This window comes from Syngnathus floridae, chromosome 17, assembly GCF_059516105.1.
Source record: "Syngnathus floridae isolate MCC-2025c chromosome 17, RoL_Sflo_1.0, whole genome shotgun sequence".
In the NCBI taxonomy this organism is placed as follows: domain Eukaryota; kingdom Metazoa; phylum Chordata; class Actinopteri; order Syngnathiformes; family Syngnathidae; genus Syngnathus; species Syngnathus floridae.
In genome coordinates this window covers 3,343,811-3,358,651 of record NC_142429.1, presented here as the reverse complement: position 1 = coordinate 3,358,651, position 14,841 = coordinate 3,343,811, and the positions used below count along the sequence as shown (strand labels likewise).

General features: G+C 49.9%; 2 protein-coding genes and 1 long non-coding RNA gene across 4 annotated transcripts; 2 read left to right on the top strand and 1 right to left on the bottom strand.

Annotated features, from left to right (window-relative positions):
* Positions 1-432: 432 nt before the first annotated feature.
* LOC148383228 (uncharacterized) lies at positions 433-3,629 on the top strand. The gene is made up of 2 exons (XM_088358176.1): positions 433-3,400; positions 3,519-3,629. Exons 1-2 carry the CDS (start codon positions 2,543-2,545, stop codon positions 3,627-3,629), a joined length of 969 nt encoding a protein of 322 aa, XP_088214302.1. The 5' UTR covers positions 433-2,542.
* Positions 3,630-6,463: 2,834 nt separating this feature from the next.
* On the top strand, positions 6,464-8,987 carry LOC148383227 (uncharacterized). The gene is made up of 2 exons (XR_015853472.1): positions 6,464-8,175; positions 8,289-8,987. It is a non-coding gene; the product is annotated as an uncharacterized LOC148383227 (long non-coding RNA).
* dnaaf5 (dynein axonemal assembly factor 5) lies at positions 6,606-14,539 on the bottom strand. Of its 2 annotated transcripts, none has more exons than XM_088358375.1 (13): positions 13,970-14,537; positions 13,438-13,622; positions 13,242-13,366; positions 12,893-13,011; positions 12,253-12,485; positions 11,828-12,049; positions 10,560-10,703; positions 8,622-8,790; positions 7,954-8,101; positions 7,693-7,843; positions 7,314-7,470; positions 7,011-7,202; positions 6,606-6,906 (listed from the first exon to the last, which is right to left on the bottom strand). In XM_088358375.1, the coding sequence occupies exons 1-13, from the start codon at positions 14,505-14,507 to the stop codon at positions 6,752-6,754; spliced, it is 2,538 nt and encodes an 845-aa protein (XP_088214501.1). In that variant the 5' UTR covers positions 14,508-14,537; the 3' UTR covers positions 6,606-6,751. The 2 variants fall into 2 exon arrangements, with proteins under 2 accessions (XP_088214501.1, XP_088214502.1); XM_088358376.1 differs by having other exon boundaries at positions 6,758-6,906; positions 6,982-7,202; positions 13,970-14,539.
* Positions 14,540-14,841: the final 302 nt, after the last annotated feature.

Here is a 14,841-nt window from a genome sequence, read left to right as displayed (position 1 = left end):
AGCCGTGCAACGGCTCGATGCTTCTCAATGGCCAACAGGAGAAAAATAGCCACATTTTTGAAATGCTATTTTACATTTTGTTGGAATAATTGTATTTGCAGAAGCGCTGGTCGGCCTGAACCGGAGGCCTCAGATGTTTGCTTAAACAAAGATCTCTGTCTGGCTCCGGGGAGTTCTTAGACTCCCTTCCTTTCTTATCTGTGAGAGGCTCTCACTAGTTATGAACAGTGTGTGTGTGTTTATGACACAGGGCGTGTGATGCGTCAGTGCAGTAGTGTTGGAGTAGTAGTGCCTGTAGTTTGTGCATGCTGCATGCTGCCTCTGCTTGCCACTCTTCTGCTTTCAGCTACCACCACCGGCTAGCCCTCTGTTTCCGGGGGTGAAAAGAGGAGCCGAGCGCATAAGCCTCCTCAGCCGGTACACAGCCTCTCCATTGCCAAGACTTGCACACGCCTCCTCGTGGCCACACACGATAACTGGCACCTTGCGGTCCCAGGCTAAGTTCTTCAGGATCTCGGAGCAGCAGTGGGCCCCAGAGATGTGGCATGTAGGCCTACCGGTGTATGGACACGCCCTACTGCCCATCAACCACTGTCCCGGCTGTGGATAAACAGCTCCAGCTATGGGTAAATAGTGAAGACCTCAACGGTGGACCAGGCGGAGGATGATGGCTGACCTAAGGGGTGGCGTCACAACGGCTGGGAAGGCGGATGAAGGCTGCAGCAGAAAAGGGTCACCAGTCGTCTTGGTCTCCTTGCCACAGGACTCAGACCCTGATCTGTCAAGGACAGTGTGGTGACTGTCTGTGCACCAGTCTCCCCACTCTAAACAAAGTCACGCACAGGCGTCTTTTTCAGGGAATCCACCTTACATCCCGGATTACAGTCCTGTGGCGACCAGTAAGTGGCAACGGGGGCAGGATTGTGAAGTCTGGAAGCCCCTGGTCACAAGCTGGCACATCAGGCGGTGGATGTTAGATGATTGTTGGGCTCTTGGACCGAGGCAGAAGAGCTCTTTGGTAGCTGCATCCACGACTGAGCAGCCCTTTTTAGGATCCACTCTGCTCACCCCTGTGGGGGAAGGGGCTAGAAAAGGTGCCCTAAACATAGCCTGCCTCAAACCTCCCGACTGTATTACCGCGTTCAGAGGAATCACCAATATGCGGTCGAAAACACAGAAACATGAATTTTGGAGCATGGAATGTGCGCACACTAATGGACAGTGTAACCAATGATAGGCCGGAGAGGAGAACCGGCATCATTGCCAGGGAACTGAGAAGATGCCGGATTGACATAGCTGCTCTTTCAGAAACCCGACGGGCAGAGGAAGGTCATCTGAAGGAGGAAAAGGGTGGATACACTTTCTTCTGGAAAGGAAAGGCCACAGATGAGCCTAGGATCCATGGGGTTGGTTTTGCCATCAAGAACCAACTGATCAGTCAGCTCTCTGAACTCCCTGAGGGAATCAGTGAGCGCCTGATGACCCTCCGTCTGGTGCTGGCCTACAACCAGACGGCAACAGTTCTTAGTGCTGTTAGGTTACGGATTCTGGTTATTGATCTGACTCCAAATTGCGATCAACACTTAACACATAAATTGCTATGTCCTAATCCACACACTGGCGCACCTAACAATTTTGCGAGTTCGTTCTGTCAAAGAGAAGACCAGTAGATCAATCAGACCAAATTTACCAATTGTTTATTCCTGACAAAGCGCACTAATACAGGCCTGGGTCCCGGGTCCCTCACACTAAAACTCGTGCGTTTTTGTGACCACCAAAAGACGACACATTCTTCCGGGTTGCCCAGTTTTAAAGAAACACAATATGAATATTAAAGCATGCAAAATATTGTGAGATGATTGGTCGATGGCCATCTCCTCCCCGGTCCAGGTGTCGCTGAGGTCAGACGGTTGGGTTTTCCCCTCGAAGGCCGGTCTCATAGACGTGCTGTTGTTCTCGTTCCTCACCGACCTTGAGGTGGTCTCCTCCGGTACTCCCTATCCGGGCCTATTCCACAACACTTCGAAGAAAACAAGTTCATGCAGTTTGCCTGCACATTCCTCGGCCCCCACCAATCCACACGAGCACTCCAATACTAGATATTAATATGATTATAAGTTTAACACAACCTTAAAAAATATGTTTGCAAACTCCCAAAAGCACATTTCCCTTTAGTGCTTATGCACCTACCCTCATTTCTGATGAGGACAAAAAAGAGGCCTTCTATCTTCTGGATGAGGTATTGTCAAAAATCCCCAAGGAGGGCAAGCTTATTATATTGGGAGATTTCAATGCCAGAGTGGGCTGTGACCACCACCTCTGGAAGGGCACCATTGGAAAGGAAGGCATTAGAAACATCAACTCCAACGGGGTTTTGCTTCTTAGCAAATGTGCTCAATACGACCTTATCATCACCAATACCATCTTTCGCCAGAACAAACTCAAGGGCTCATGGAGACACCCTCGCTCTAAACAATAGCATCTTATTGACAATGTCATAGTCAGAGCCAGGGATCAGCGCGACGTGAGCATCACAAAAGCCATGATGGATTCAGAGGCCTGCTGGACAGATCACCGCCTGATACGATCCACGATGTCCATCAGACTCAAGAGGAAGAGGAGACTGCAAAAGAAGCTGAGCCAGCAAAGACTAAACTTTGAGACCCTGAATAAAACTGCCGCCCTGCAGCTGTTTCAGGCCTCTCTTGGAGAAAGCCTCAATCAGGAATACCCTGAGGACATTGAAGAACACTGGAGCCTGCTCAAGTCTTCCATCCTCGACACCTGCAGTGCCACTCTCGGGTACAAGGCCAGAAAGCATCAGGACTGGTTTGATGAGAACGACACAGAGATAGAACAGCTCATCTCCAAGAAAAGGGAAACCTTTCGTGTCTGGCAAAATGACATCACCTGCACAGCAAAGAGACAGGCTCACTCCAGAGCCAAGGCCAACGTCCAGAGCCGGGTGAGACAGATTAAAAACTCTTGGTGGACAGAAAGGGCACTGGAAATCCAGAGTTTGGCAGACTCTGGTGACACCAGAGGCTTTTTCAGTGCTACCAAAGCTGTCTACGGCCCAAGCCATCGCGGCCAAAACCCCCTGCGCTCTAAAGACGGGCAGGAGCTGTTGAAGGACAATGAATCCATAAACAACCGGTGGAGAGAGCACTTTCAGGAACTCCTCAACCGTGACAGCACAACTCAGTCAGATTTCCTCAGTCACATCCCTCAGAGTCCCATCAGGAAAGACATGGGTGAACCTCCCACTTTAGAAGAGGTCCAAGATGCCATCAGGAGCCTGAAGAACAACAAGGCCTCTGGGCCAGATGGGATCCCAGCTGAGGTCCTAAAGGAAGGTGAACTAGAGCTCCAGCGCCAACTCCATTCCCTCTTTCTGAAGGTCTGGGAAAAAGAAGTACTCCCCTCGGAGCACAGGGATGCTCTGATAGTGACCATTTTCAAGAAAGGGGACAAAGCGGAATGTGGAAACTATAGGGGCATCTCGCTCCTTTCAACAGTTGGCAAAGTACTTGCTCGTGTTCTTGCCAACCGCCTACTGCCACTGTCTGAGGAAGTTCTCGCAGAATCGCAGTGCGGTTTTCGCCCAGCTAGAGGCACTGCAGACATGATTTTAACAGCACGCCAACTCCAGGAGAAATGCAGTGAGCATAAACAGCCTTTGTTCATGGCTTTCATAGGCCTGACAAAGGCCTTTGACTCGGTGGATCGCCAGGCCCTATGGCGCATCCTTCTGAGGTATGGTTGCCCAGATAAATACGTCAGAATACTGTGTTTATTACATGACGGAATGACAGCCACAGTGCTCAACAACAGCTCCTTGACTGAGCCTTTCACTGTAGAGACAGGGGTCAAACAGGGATGCATCATTGCACCCACCCTGTTCTCTGTCTCCATTGCCGCCATACTCCACCTCATCAACGAAGAACTACCACACGGAATCCCAATTTGGTACAGAACTGATGGCAGGCTCTTCAACCTTAACAGGTTCAAAGCCAAAACCAAGATCAGAACCACCACGGTTGTGTAGCTCCGGTATGCAGACGATAATGCCATTGCAGCACACTCTGCAGAAGACCTCCAGGGCATCCTGAACTCCTTCGCTAAGGCATACAGAGCCCTGGGTGTTAGGGTTGATAGATTAGTTTGATCCTATGCTTATGTTGGAATGTAACCTGTAATAATTAAACTCGCTTGTCCCGTCTTAACAAAAGTAGTAGAACAAAGTGCTAAGATCTTCTGAACTGATTGACTAGCTGCAGAGGAAGCAATCAAAGTTGTTTTGTTTACACAACATCATGAAAGACCCCCTGCTGTGCTTTGATCAGCAGGCCAGGGGCTTCGGCCCCATCCTATCTACTCTGACCCCCACTCTAACCCCCACTCTGCTTCTCTCAATAAAATGCTCCTGCAGTAGGCCTGAGTCAGACTTCATTCGATCATCGCTGTTCAAACAGCGACGAATGGACTCTCCACCTGCAGGTGCTTAAAAGGACTTACTTGTCTCCTGTTTGGTTCTTGTAAAATAAGTTGGAGTGTGCAAAACTCTAACATTGGGTCTGACTGTGAACATCAAGAAGACCCAGGTGCTACATCAACCCCCACCCAACCAGCCATCTACTCCACCCATCATAAATGTGGACAACACTGCACTTGAATATGTTCACCACTTCCCCTACCTCGGCTGCTTTCTCTCCTCCAAAGCGGACATTGACTCTGAGGTCAACCATCGCCTGAGCTGTGCCAGTGGAGCGTGTGCCAGACTCCGGAAAAGAGTCTTTGAAGACAGAGACCTCCGGGCTGACACCAAGCTCCTGGTTTACAAAGCTGTGGTTCTCCCCACCTTACTTTATGGGGCAGAATCATGGACAACCTACAGCAGGCACCTAAGAGCTCTTGAACAACACCACCAGAGAACCTTGAGGAAAATACTCAGGATCAAATGAGAGGACAGACGCACAAACATCAGCGTTCTGGAGGAAGCCAGGATACCGAGCATCACCACTTTAATAATGCAGCACCAACTCCGATGGACAGGATATCTCATCCGCATGGCTGACACCCGCCTCCCCAAACAGATGTTATACTCCCAGCTGGAGAGAGGTCCGCGAGCCCCGGGCGGGCAAAAGAAACACTTTAGGACAACCTCAAGACCAATCTCAAGAAATTCCAAATAACATCTCAGGACTGGGACCGCACCACCTTGAACAGGAACTGCTGGAGGGCAGCGGTGCAAGAAGGTGCAGCACATCACGAAAAGGAACTCCGCCGTGTCGCAGAAACCAAACGACAACTCCTTAAGGAAAGACAAAACTAGGCTCCAGCATGACCACAACCCACCACCACTTTCCCCTGCCCACACTGCACAAAAATATGTGGATCCCAGATCGGCCTCTACGCCCACCTGCCGACCCACAAGTAGATGACCCTGAGAAGAAGTGACCGCCGATGATGATGATGAGTTATGAACAGAACACCTTTGTTCTTTGTTTAGTTCGAGAGAAGTTCTTTCTCTTTTAAACCTTGTAGTTTCTATTCATAAATTGTTGTTGACCGTGACAGTTTTTCTTTGATATAGTAAAGTGTTACAGAAAAGGCATACATGTGGAAGTAGTTGCACATAAGTTATCCCATATTTACTCAATGTTTAAGTCGACTTCATGCAAGTTATCTCACATTTACTTAATGTTTGTTGGAGTGTATGCACGAGAGGTATCTGATTATTTACTCATTATTATTATTGTTGTGTGATACTTAGCAAGAAAGTCTAGAGCATTGTTTTACAGGGACACGGCACCCAGCACGTTTGGAGATCGCAGCCCAGGACAAGGCTGCCAACCAACTAAGGACAGACTCTGCATTGCTGGGGTCACGTTTCGGCCAAGGCCTCTCACCACACAACATCCTTTAGTTAGCTAATCAGCGTTGCTACAGCCACAATCTCCCCTCCCTTTAGTGGAGCAACGCCTTTTGTAACCAGGGCAACCCAAAAGAAAAAGAGGAGGAGTCCAGAATTGGTGGAGGACTGTAACTGGGCCTTCTACGTAATTCTCCTCGCGAGCAAAAGGAATACTGGTGGTCTTATCCTCTTCTTTCAGTGTATAAAATAATATCTTTTGGTACTTAGACCTGACACATTTGCTTGTTGCTATTGTCAAATCTTTAGCAAAAATTATGAATACGTTGCATTTATTTGATGATTCAAAATATTCAAACTGCGGTTGTAACTGAATGTTTAAGTTTGTAATTCCACTTAGCTTCACCTCCATGCCGCGCAGCATTCAAATCACTATCACTCGAAGCACACTGCTACAATAACATGAGTGAAGACATTATTCCTGGTGAAGGCAAAATGAAAATCCACTGACAGCATCATGTGTTAATCACTAACAGAGTGCCAAGAGTTGAACTCTGGATCACTTGCAGCCGTGAGTTTGAACTGAAAACATGTTGAAGAAGCTTAAAAACAAGACATGACCAGGAAATTGAGCTTGCGTGATATCACAGCAGAGAGCGACGCACAGTAAATACTGTGGATAATGGTGAGCTCGGTAACAAGGTCGTAGTAAGCGAGCAGCCAGGACACATTCTCATCACAATGCTTTTTATTGGACAATTATTGGCGGCGACAGTCAACGACCGATCAAGGCAAAGGCTCGTAAAACGGAACAAGGCGGGCCGAGGCCTCTCTGTTGTCCAATGATAAGAATGCGTTCCATCAGCGAGCAGACCGTCAGTGAGGAGAACGGCTACCACCGTGCGCCTGAATGGCGTCGATGTGCTGTAGCAGACGGTCGCAGTGGTGGCAAGTGCGGTGGTTGTCCCTGGCGGCTTCCACTTCCTTCTTGAGGAGCGCCGGAAGGACCGAGCTGCCGGTCTTCAGCACCTCTGCAAACAAGCGTGCGTCGTCGTTACTATCGTCAGCGTGATGGCCGTGGCGTGGGATCCGTCCTTCCGCTCCACCTTGAAATCAAAGCGAGCGGCGTGCTCACCGAGCACTTGGTCTTGCACGGCGCCGTCGGGGTCATCCAGGTGCAAGAGGAGCTGCTGGAAGAGGAACTGCAGGTGTGAAGTGCACAGTTCCGTGTCGTACTCTGCACCCAGGCTGGACAACCACAGGCCGAGTGCACAGACGGCCTCGCCGCGCACGTCCTTGCTGCTGTCGTCTAGACGCTTCAGCAGCTCTGTGTTGCGTGGCAGCGCCCGAGCATAAGTGCGGGTAGAGTGTTGAAGGCAAAACCAACGCGCTCCTTCAACTCCTGAACACCATTGGAAATGTGCCGGGCGGGACGTACCGGGGTAGATCTTGTTGAGGGCCTCCTGGCCCAGAGACGATCCCACCAGTCCGAGGACGGCGCACAGCGAGCGACAGGCCAGCAGCCGGCCCATCAGGGAGTCCTCATCTAGATACGACAGCACCTGCGGGACCAGCTGCTCCTCCGCGCGCAGCAGCTGAACGCAACGGCCAGCAAGAGCAACAATTTGGAAACAAACAAACTCACCTTGCAATGCATGTGATGAAACGGTGAGAAAAAAACAAGTGAAGCTGTTGCACTGAGGCAGCGGAACAACCCAGCTGGCCCAATGGCAGCTCTGAGTGGGTTACACCCCTTCATGCATTGGTCAGCACTTGTGAAACAACTCGGGCACCATCATGAGTATGTGTGTGTGTACTTGTTGCGACGTGACGCCTCCTCCCTGCAGCAAGGCAAGCAGACAGCTGAGGGCAGCGGTCCGTAGGGCACCGGCAGTACGGCCGGCTCGCCACACCAGGTTTGGAAGCAGCACGTCACACAAGAATTTCTCAGACTGAGTCCTGAAAAGTCTGCAATCAAGACATTCAACAACATCATTTGGAACCTTTGCTTTTTTTGCTTGTCGCGATCCTGTTTTGGCCCCTCCCTTTACTGTGTGTGCATGCGCTGCCAAACGCACCCCTGAGAGTCCAGCGTGTTGCTTCCGTCCAGCAGTAACTTAGCGAGCATGGTGAAGACGTTCATCCTCATCTCTTGGTCTCTATCTGGCTGGAGGCAGGTGTGAAGCAGCATCATCAACTGGCTCACAAACTCTCCCATAACTGGACCTACGACACACAGACACACACGTTTGCACAGTTTTGCACACTCATTTGGGTATTTAGTCGAGCGGTGACTGAAGGTCAGTGAGACATTATGTCAGTGAGACATTAGTGATGCATATCCCACACGGACCAACAATCAAGACGGAGGAAAACTCGCCAACCACCTATGTTTGCATGTTTCTATTTTTAGCCACATGCGGTCCCCGCTCGGCAGACGACCGATGTCCCGATTGTGGCCCTAGAGGAGATTTGCCTGGCGGGAACGTGTGAAGGGAGAGGCTGTGTAGCGGCGGCTGACTTCGCACTTTGCTCATGGAGCAAAGACAAGCGGGCGGCTGAAACTTTTCGCCGTCATTTTGGAGCGTATACTGTGCATTCAAAGAAGGCCAATCAAGCAGGACATCTCCTCATTCAAGCTGCCTGCCAGCAATTTGAAGAAGAGTCGAGGGCAGCACAGAAATAGCGGCAACGTTTGTCAACCGGTGCCTCTCCCTGCGCGGCGGCCACCTTGCTGGCATCTCACCTGACTGCACCAGGACGATGTGCATTTGGAGTCGGTGCGGCGAATAAGCGGACCAGGTGTTGACAGACGCGGACAGCCAGTCTAGCAGCTGGCCCATGTGTTGCCTGTAGAGCGCCGGCACCGAGCCCAGGCCCTGGACCTCACACAACCGCTGGAGGCTCTCCAGGGCCTGAGGAACACATAGAGAGAATCAAGTAACCTCTGACTAGTCAAGTTGACACTTGAGCGTTCAATCAATTGAGGGGTAGGGGGGTGCATGAGATTCATCTCACTTCAGAGTTCCCACGGTTGAAGAAAAAAAAAATGGCAGACATTGGACTTCAACTGTTCCCATCTTTTCTCAAATAAAGACAAAGGCTAACTTGTTTTCCATTCGTTTTGTTTTGTAATAAATTATTTATTGTAATAAATACATTTCGATTTCATCACATGACCTCAAGCAGTCTGATGCGGCGTCCAGTCTAATAAACGCCTCGCTTCCGATAGGAAAAAAAATAAAAAAATCTCACAGGTATATCTTTATGTCAACGTGTTTTAATACATGAAGCGCATTTCCAGCAAGCAGTAGAGAATTTGGAATTTCTAACATACAAGGCACAAGGTATGCTTCAGTTGTATACCTCTTCTGATGCACTAAGAATTAACACCCCCCTCCCCCAGGAAAAAATAACCGGTAGAGCCACTAAATACTTGCATCTACCATAGCCAGGCAGTGCCTAGAAAAAAATAAAGGCTTTCCCTCAAAAAAAACCTGTCTGGAAGGAACTAAAGTTGCCTCTCCTGAAGTGCTCGTCAATTGCTACCGTGCCAGCTCATGCCAGAATGCGAGACATTTTGTACCATTCCCATGCCGGAAAGTGATTGAGAGTGCTTAACAATAGATGATGTGCAAGAAGAATGGGAAAACAGTGTTGCAGCGTGTGCTCTGATCAGACCCATCCCATTCTTCTTGGACATCTTCTATTGTTAAGCATCCGATACGACGAGCGCAAAAAACAAAAGAGAAGAGAGACACAGGATGTGACAAATATCAAAGGGAAGCAACATCAACACATGAGTAACATTTATCATGGAGCAAAGGGGAGGAAGGAGTGCAAAGATGGACTTCAGGGCAGAGGAAGGGACTTAATCAGTCCCGCCATGGTCCCTCGGAGACCAGTGGTGTCAGACATGTTGATGGGAAAACTTAGCCCCTTTGCTGGGAAAGGGCTTCTGCTTTTCCCCCGGGCGGGGCGTGGGGGGGGGCGGGCCCACACTTTGTTATTCTTCCCAAGCTCTATGTTGCGGGCCTCTTCTTGACCATTTAAACAGGCGCGGCGATGTAAACGGGTGCCGCAGTGAATTCTGTGGCAGCCGACCGAATGATCAACTCAGTTTGTTACACTTCCTTTCTGTTCGGGTGTCTCTCTCGAACAGGGGTGGGCGGGCGGGCGGTCGTTTGTGCTCAAGGGAGACCTTTACTCAAAGTGACTCAGTAATCTGTATATACACAAGTTTTTCATTTTCATTAAGGCGACAGACCCAAAGTTGGTGCTGGTCGTTTTAACAGACTCTGCAATCACTTTCACTTTACGTTAAGCTTGGCAGTCAATGACACTGTCTTGAAGCCTTTTTTTTTTTTTTTTTTGGTTTTCCATCTCTTAGATTTTGAATTTAGCACTGATTTCGCAATTTGCTGACCCACGAATCCTTATTTGGCACATCTGCTCTCACATGCCGGTGATGCACACCTGCTCAGAATGACACCTGTTTTTTGTCCACCCCGCCTCCCGCTCTTTCTCCACCTTTCACCCGAGACTAGATTTCAAAGTTCTCTTCTAGAAGGTGCAATTTAAGCGCCCCTCAGCTAAGTGGGTAATGATAGCGTTTGGCGTTGCCGCATTCCGCGAATGGCTGCCTGGCATCCTGTGGAGTCAAAGCGCGGTGACATTTTCTCACCTTCTGGCTGAGGCCAGGCTCAGCAGAGAGGCTCTGGACAGTGACCAGCACCTGCAGCAGCTGCAGGCTGATCGGGCGGCAGTCAGACCCACACTGGTGCAGCAGCGTGTCCACGCAGGCCAGCAATTGCTCCAAGTAGGCAATCTGGACAAAGGAGTACAGGAGATGCAAATCACTGTCTTGAGCTTTTGCATTCCATGTCTTTATTGGCAAACATTGATTCCACGCCAGTTTTTATGCAAGATATTTTCATGGACCGTTATGGAGTAGATTACCCAACTCAGGTCAAAAATCCCAAGAACGGTGCCAATGGTCAAATGTTGCGGATGATCATTAGAAATTAGAAATACATTTGAGGCAATTTCAATTACACCAGCACACCACTTGGGAACGCGGGCCCAAAAGCTGCTGAGGTTGCTATGGTGACGGGAAAATAAACAGCCTCGCCCTCAGGTTCCCGTTTTCCTGCGTGCAGGGCAGCGTTGCAGGAGGAGGACATCCCTGCTCCACGGACCTTGCTCAAATGAAAAAAATTGAGACATGTGGGGCAACGTTTCCCATTTTTCTATCTATGAAAGAGCCTTTGTGTTGCCCCCCCCCCCCCGACCTACATGAAGAATACGGGTGAGTGGCGTCAGAGAGCACTTGCCAGCTATTCCTGCAGATCCTTTCAGATCATGTTCCTGTACACCACTTTGGCATGCCCAAAATCTGGCCTTTCAACTTTTGTGCAGGATCTTGTCACACTGTGGCCTCTCCTTTTTCCAGCAGTTGTGTGCGTTATTTGAAGACAAGCAACCAATGCATCCTTATTTGTCTTTTTTTTCTCCCTTCTGGTTGTGAGCACAAACACGACGATCACAGATGTGGAGCATTTGATTTGACAAATGACATGTGGTCATCCGCTTTTGCCAGCTCATCTGTTTGTTTGGTTTCAGATTTCCTCAACAGCGCACTCGCTGAACTGGCCGCGCATAGAGGCGCTATTGAAGGCCGCCGCGCCTTTGCCGACCAAGCGTCTTATCACAAAGCATATTTGCACTGGTAGGAAGGAGTGAGTCGGGGGAAGAAATTCAGTGCCCAAAATAAGCGTCATCAGCGGCTGCGGACAACGATCTTCTATAACACCGCCAAAATCACCAAATGGGAAACAGCCGCTATACGAAGAGCCTGCACAGCGGGTTAGCAAAGTGGACAGTTAAACGCTTGTCACGGGTGTGCGCTCGAGCCAATTGAGTTGAAGCGGATCTGGTGCCGAGCGCTCCCACCTGTTGATATTCCTGGCAGACGTCAGGTTGGGCCAGCGTGTCCGCGATCCGCCGGAGGTGCGGTCCCAGGAGAGTTTTGGGGCATCCTCCCAGCATGCCGCGCAGCACCATGAGGGCGGACCATGGATGCGAGGAAGGGGGGGCATCGACGTGATCCAGGAGCAGCTTGAGGAAGACCTCGGGTGGGACGAAGGCACCCAACACTTTAGCGGCGGCCAGGCACTAGCGGGGAGAGCGACAGGAAGTCAACGGGTGGCAAATACGTTACCACCACATGGCGAGCCCCTCCCCCCACACCGGTTCAAATGCTGCTTTTTCTGATCAAATGAGATCTTTTTTGCCATCTTACCATCCAGGAGTTTGAAATTGGGAGATTCTTTTTGACGACTATTATAAAGACGGGGCAAGATGTGTGTCCGACTCACATTGTGGACCACGTCCCTCTCAGAGTCGGCGCAGGCCCGGTAGAGGAGGACCAAGAGAGACTGGAGGTGCTGCGTGCTGTGCTCCTCGGCGTGGAGTAGCAGCACCGACAGCAGTCGCGAGGTTCGGACCCGGGTGGCAACCAGCCAGTCGCTCAGGTCGTGGCCGATGGCCGGCACCAGTCTGTACAGGTTCCTCGCCACCAGTTCTCTGCAGCCCAGACCTGGACGTGCCACTGGAAGGAGAGAGAGAGAAAGCACACATGTCCTCTTTCTGAACTCTGCCAAGCAACTGGCGACATGACGCAAGTCTAGAAAGACAGCAGCACCAATCACCACTGAGGGATACTCGTTCAGAAATACAACAACCCCTCAAATAATGTGGCCAAACGGATCGCTTTTTGATATGCCGATCTGGCAGAATTGACTCGCAACAGTGGGAAAAAGGGCAGTAAAGTGCTGCCACTAAAGGCACTTTTAAAATCCTGCCACTCTGCACTCGTCCATTATCCAACGACCCCTTTTCTACTTGGCCCTCAGTGTTCGAGTGTGACCCCCGCACTTGGAGGCCCTTCCGATATGAGGATGGCAAGAAAGAAAAAGACATGTACTGCCCGCCCCCCTTCGATGCGGGGAGGCTGACCTCCCAGTGGGTAAAAGTGCGGTGGGGTGAGCAGAAAGTCCATCTTGTCTTTGAGGTCGTCCTCGTTCTCCTTCTCCCACTGAGCGCCGACCCGCTGCCATAAATCAGCCGCCAAAAGTCTACAGAAAAAATCTGGGCTTATTACAGAGTCCTGCGACGACAGCTTTTCTCCATGAATCCATTTCACCGGGAAAATGTTACAGTTGTAGCACAGTCACACTACAATAATTGGAGTTCAAAGTGAAACACAAGCAACTCACGCTGATTTAGGATCCATTTGTAAAACATTAACTAAAGCGTCAAAACAGACACGAGTGCCCGATTGCCTGACACAAGGCCGGTAACCTACCTTATTTCGGGAATCTCATCCGTAAGACCGCTCAGCAGGAGAGGAATGAGTTTGTGGAAGTAGGAGTACCTGTCCATTAATTTGAGCAGCCAATCACCGACCACCAAAGTTACTGCTTTCCTCACCTGCACCGAGGGGAAAAAGCTCGATTGGGTTCATGTAGTAGCAAAGAGAGTAAACAAAAATAGCCCACAACCTGCGGCGAGTCATCAAACAGCCTCTGCGCCAGGTGAGACAAGACGTCGTCCACGTTTTTCCCAGTGCCATGCTGAACGACCGCCCCGGTAGCCTCAATGACAGACACCCGCACCTTGGAGTGCTGATGAGCGATTGTCTGCATGAGCGGCTTCACGAGACTCTCAGCCTGCATGTGGAAATGCTCTGCGGAGGCCAACATGGACGCAACCGGTTAAGGATTTCCCTTAACAAGGAGACGCAATAAGGAAAATGGTTTAAAAATCTTTATCTTGCACATTGGAATGGGGGCAAACGGGGAGGCAGGCGGTTGAAAACGTATCTTCCCAGTCTGGGTGATTATCGTCCACTGATTTCGGCATTTAATCAAAACCTACATTTATAACACTGATGACAGCATCAGTTAAGCTAGATGCATCGGCTCATCATTTTGCATTTGACCTTTCTCGAAACGTCGCTCACTCGCTCGCTACCAAACTACCGCTAATTTTTGTTAGTTGTAGCATTAGCTCATTAGCCAAAGTTGGACTAACCTGGCACACACTTGGCAAAGTTAATGGTGCATCTGCAGCTTTCCCTTTTGACATCGGGAAAAGGGTCGACCAGTGTTCTCTGCAATATGTCGATCATTTCGTTCAGATAAGGCGCCAGCTGCTTTCCACACACGTCCACCGTCAGAGTCAACATCTCCACAGCGGATAAGCGCAGCTCCTCCGCCGGCTCTAGGGTCTCCTTCTCCCCGAACCGCTGCGCCAAGCAAGGCATGAGATAAGGCAACGACTCCTGCGGTTCGGGGACGCAGCGAATAAAGTCGCTTATGAGCAAAATGGCGATTTCTCTACATCTTTCCACCGGATCGGACAGACACTTGAGGAGAGGCTTGAGGAGGGCTGAGAAAAGCTCCTGGAAGACGACACCCGACAGCTTTTTGTCCACTGTCTCTCTCTTGATGGACTCCAGGGCTCTCTTCCTCGTCGACTTGTTTTCTTCGCCGAGACAGTTTAAATGCCGGGCGAGTCCTCGCAAAACTTCCGCAGAAACGTGCTCGTCTTTCAAAGACGTGGCCGCCATCTTAGCTGTGGTCGTTATGACAACCAAACAAACGCCCGCTTCCTGCTTTGTCCATCACCACTTCAAACCTGCAAAACTTTATTCAGACACGCCAAATGTTCGAACAGTGTTCCGTACAACAACCCTATTAACTACAATGGCAGACCCAAGCCATACCAAACCACGGCAAAACCAGTACACTCGACAAAATTGTACAGAAAGGGAAAGAATAATCGAATCCACTACCCAGAAATACATTAAAAACTTTTCTTCAAACATTTATTCAGCTAAAGTTTTCATTTAACTTTATTTGCAATACATTTGAATGTCATCATTATATAATTAGTTTTGTATA

Bases quoted from the DNA above. Each gene is read 5' to 3' on its own strand.
- dnaaf5 (XM_088358375.1), bottom strand. From the start codon at position 14,507: ATGGCGGCCACGTCTTTGAAAGACGAGCACGTTTCTGCGGAAGTTTTG. The intron at 7,471-7,692 runs GTACACACACAC...CGTTGCGTTCAG, and splicing joins GAGGCGTCACGTCGCAACAA to CTGCTGCGCGCGGAGGAGCA. The intron at 7,203-7,313 runs GTACGTCCCGCC...CACGCAACACAG, and splicing joins CCTCAACAAGATCTACCCCG to AGCTGCTGAAGCGTCTAGAC.
- LOC148383228 (XM_088358176.1), top strand. From the start codon at position 2,543: ATGATGGATTCAGAGGCCTGCTGGACAGATCACCGCCTGATACGATCC. The intron at 3,401-3,518 runs GTCTGGGAAAAA...TCCTTTCAACAG, and splicing joins TCCATTCCCTCTTTCTGAAG to TTGGCAAAGTACTTGCTCGT.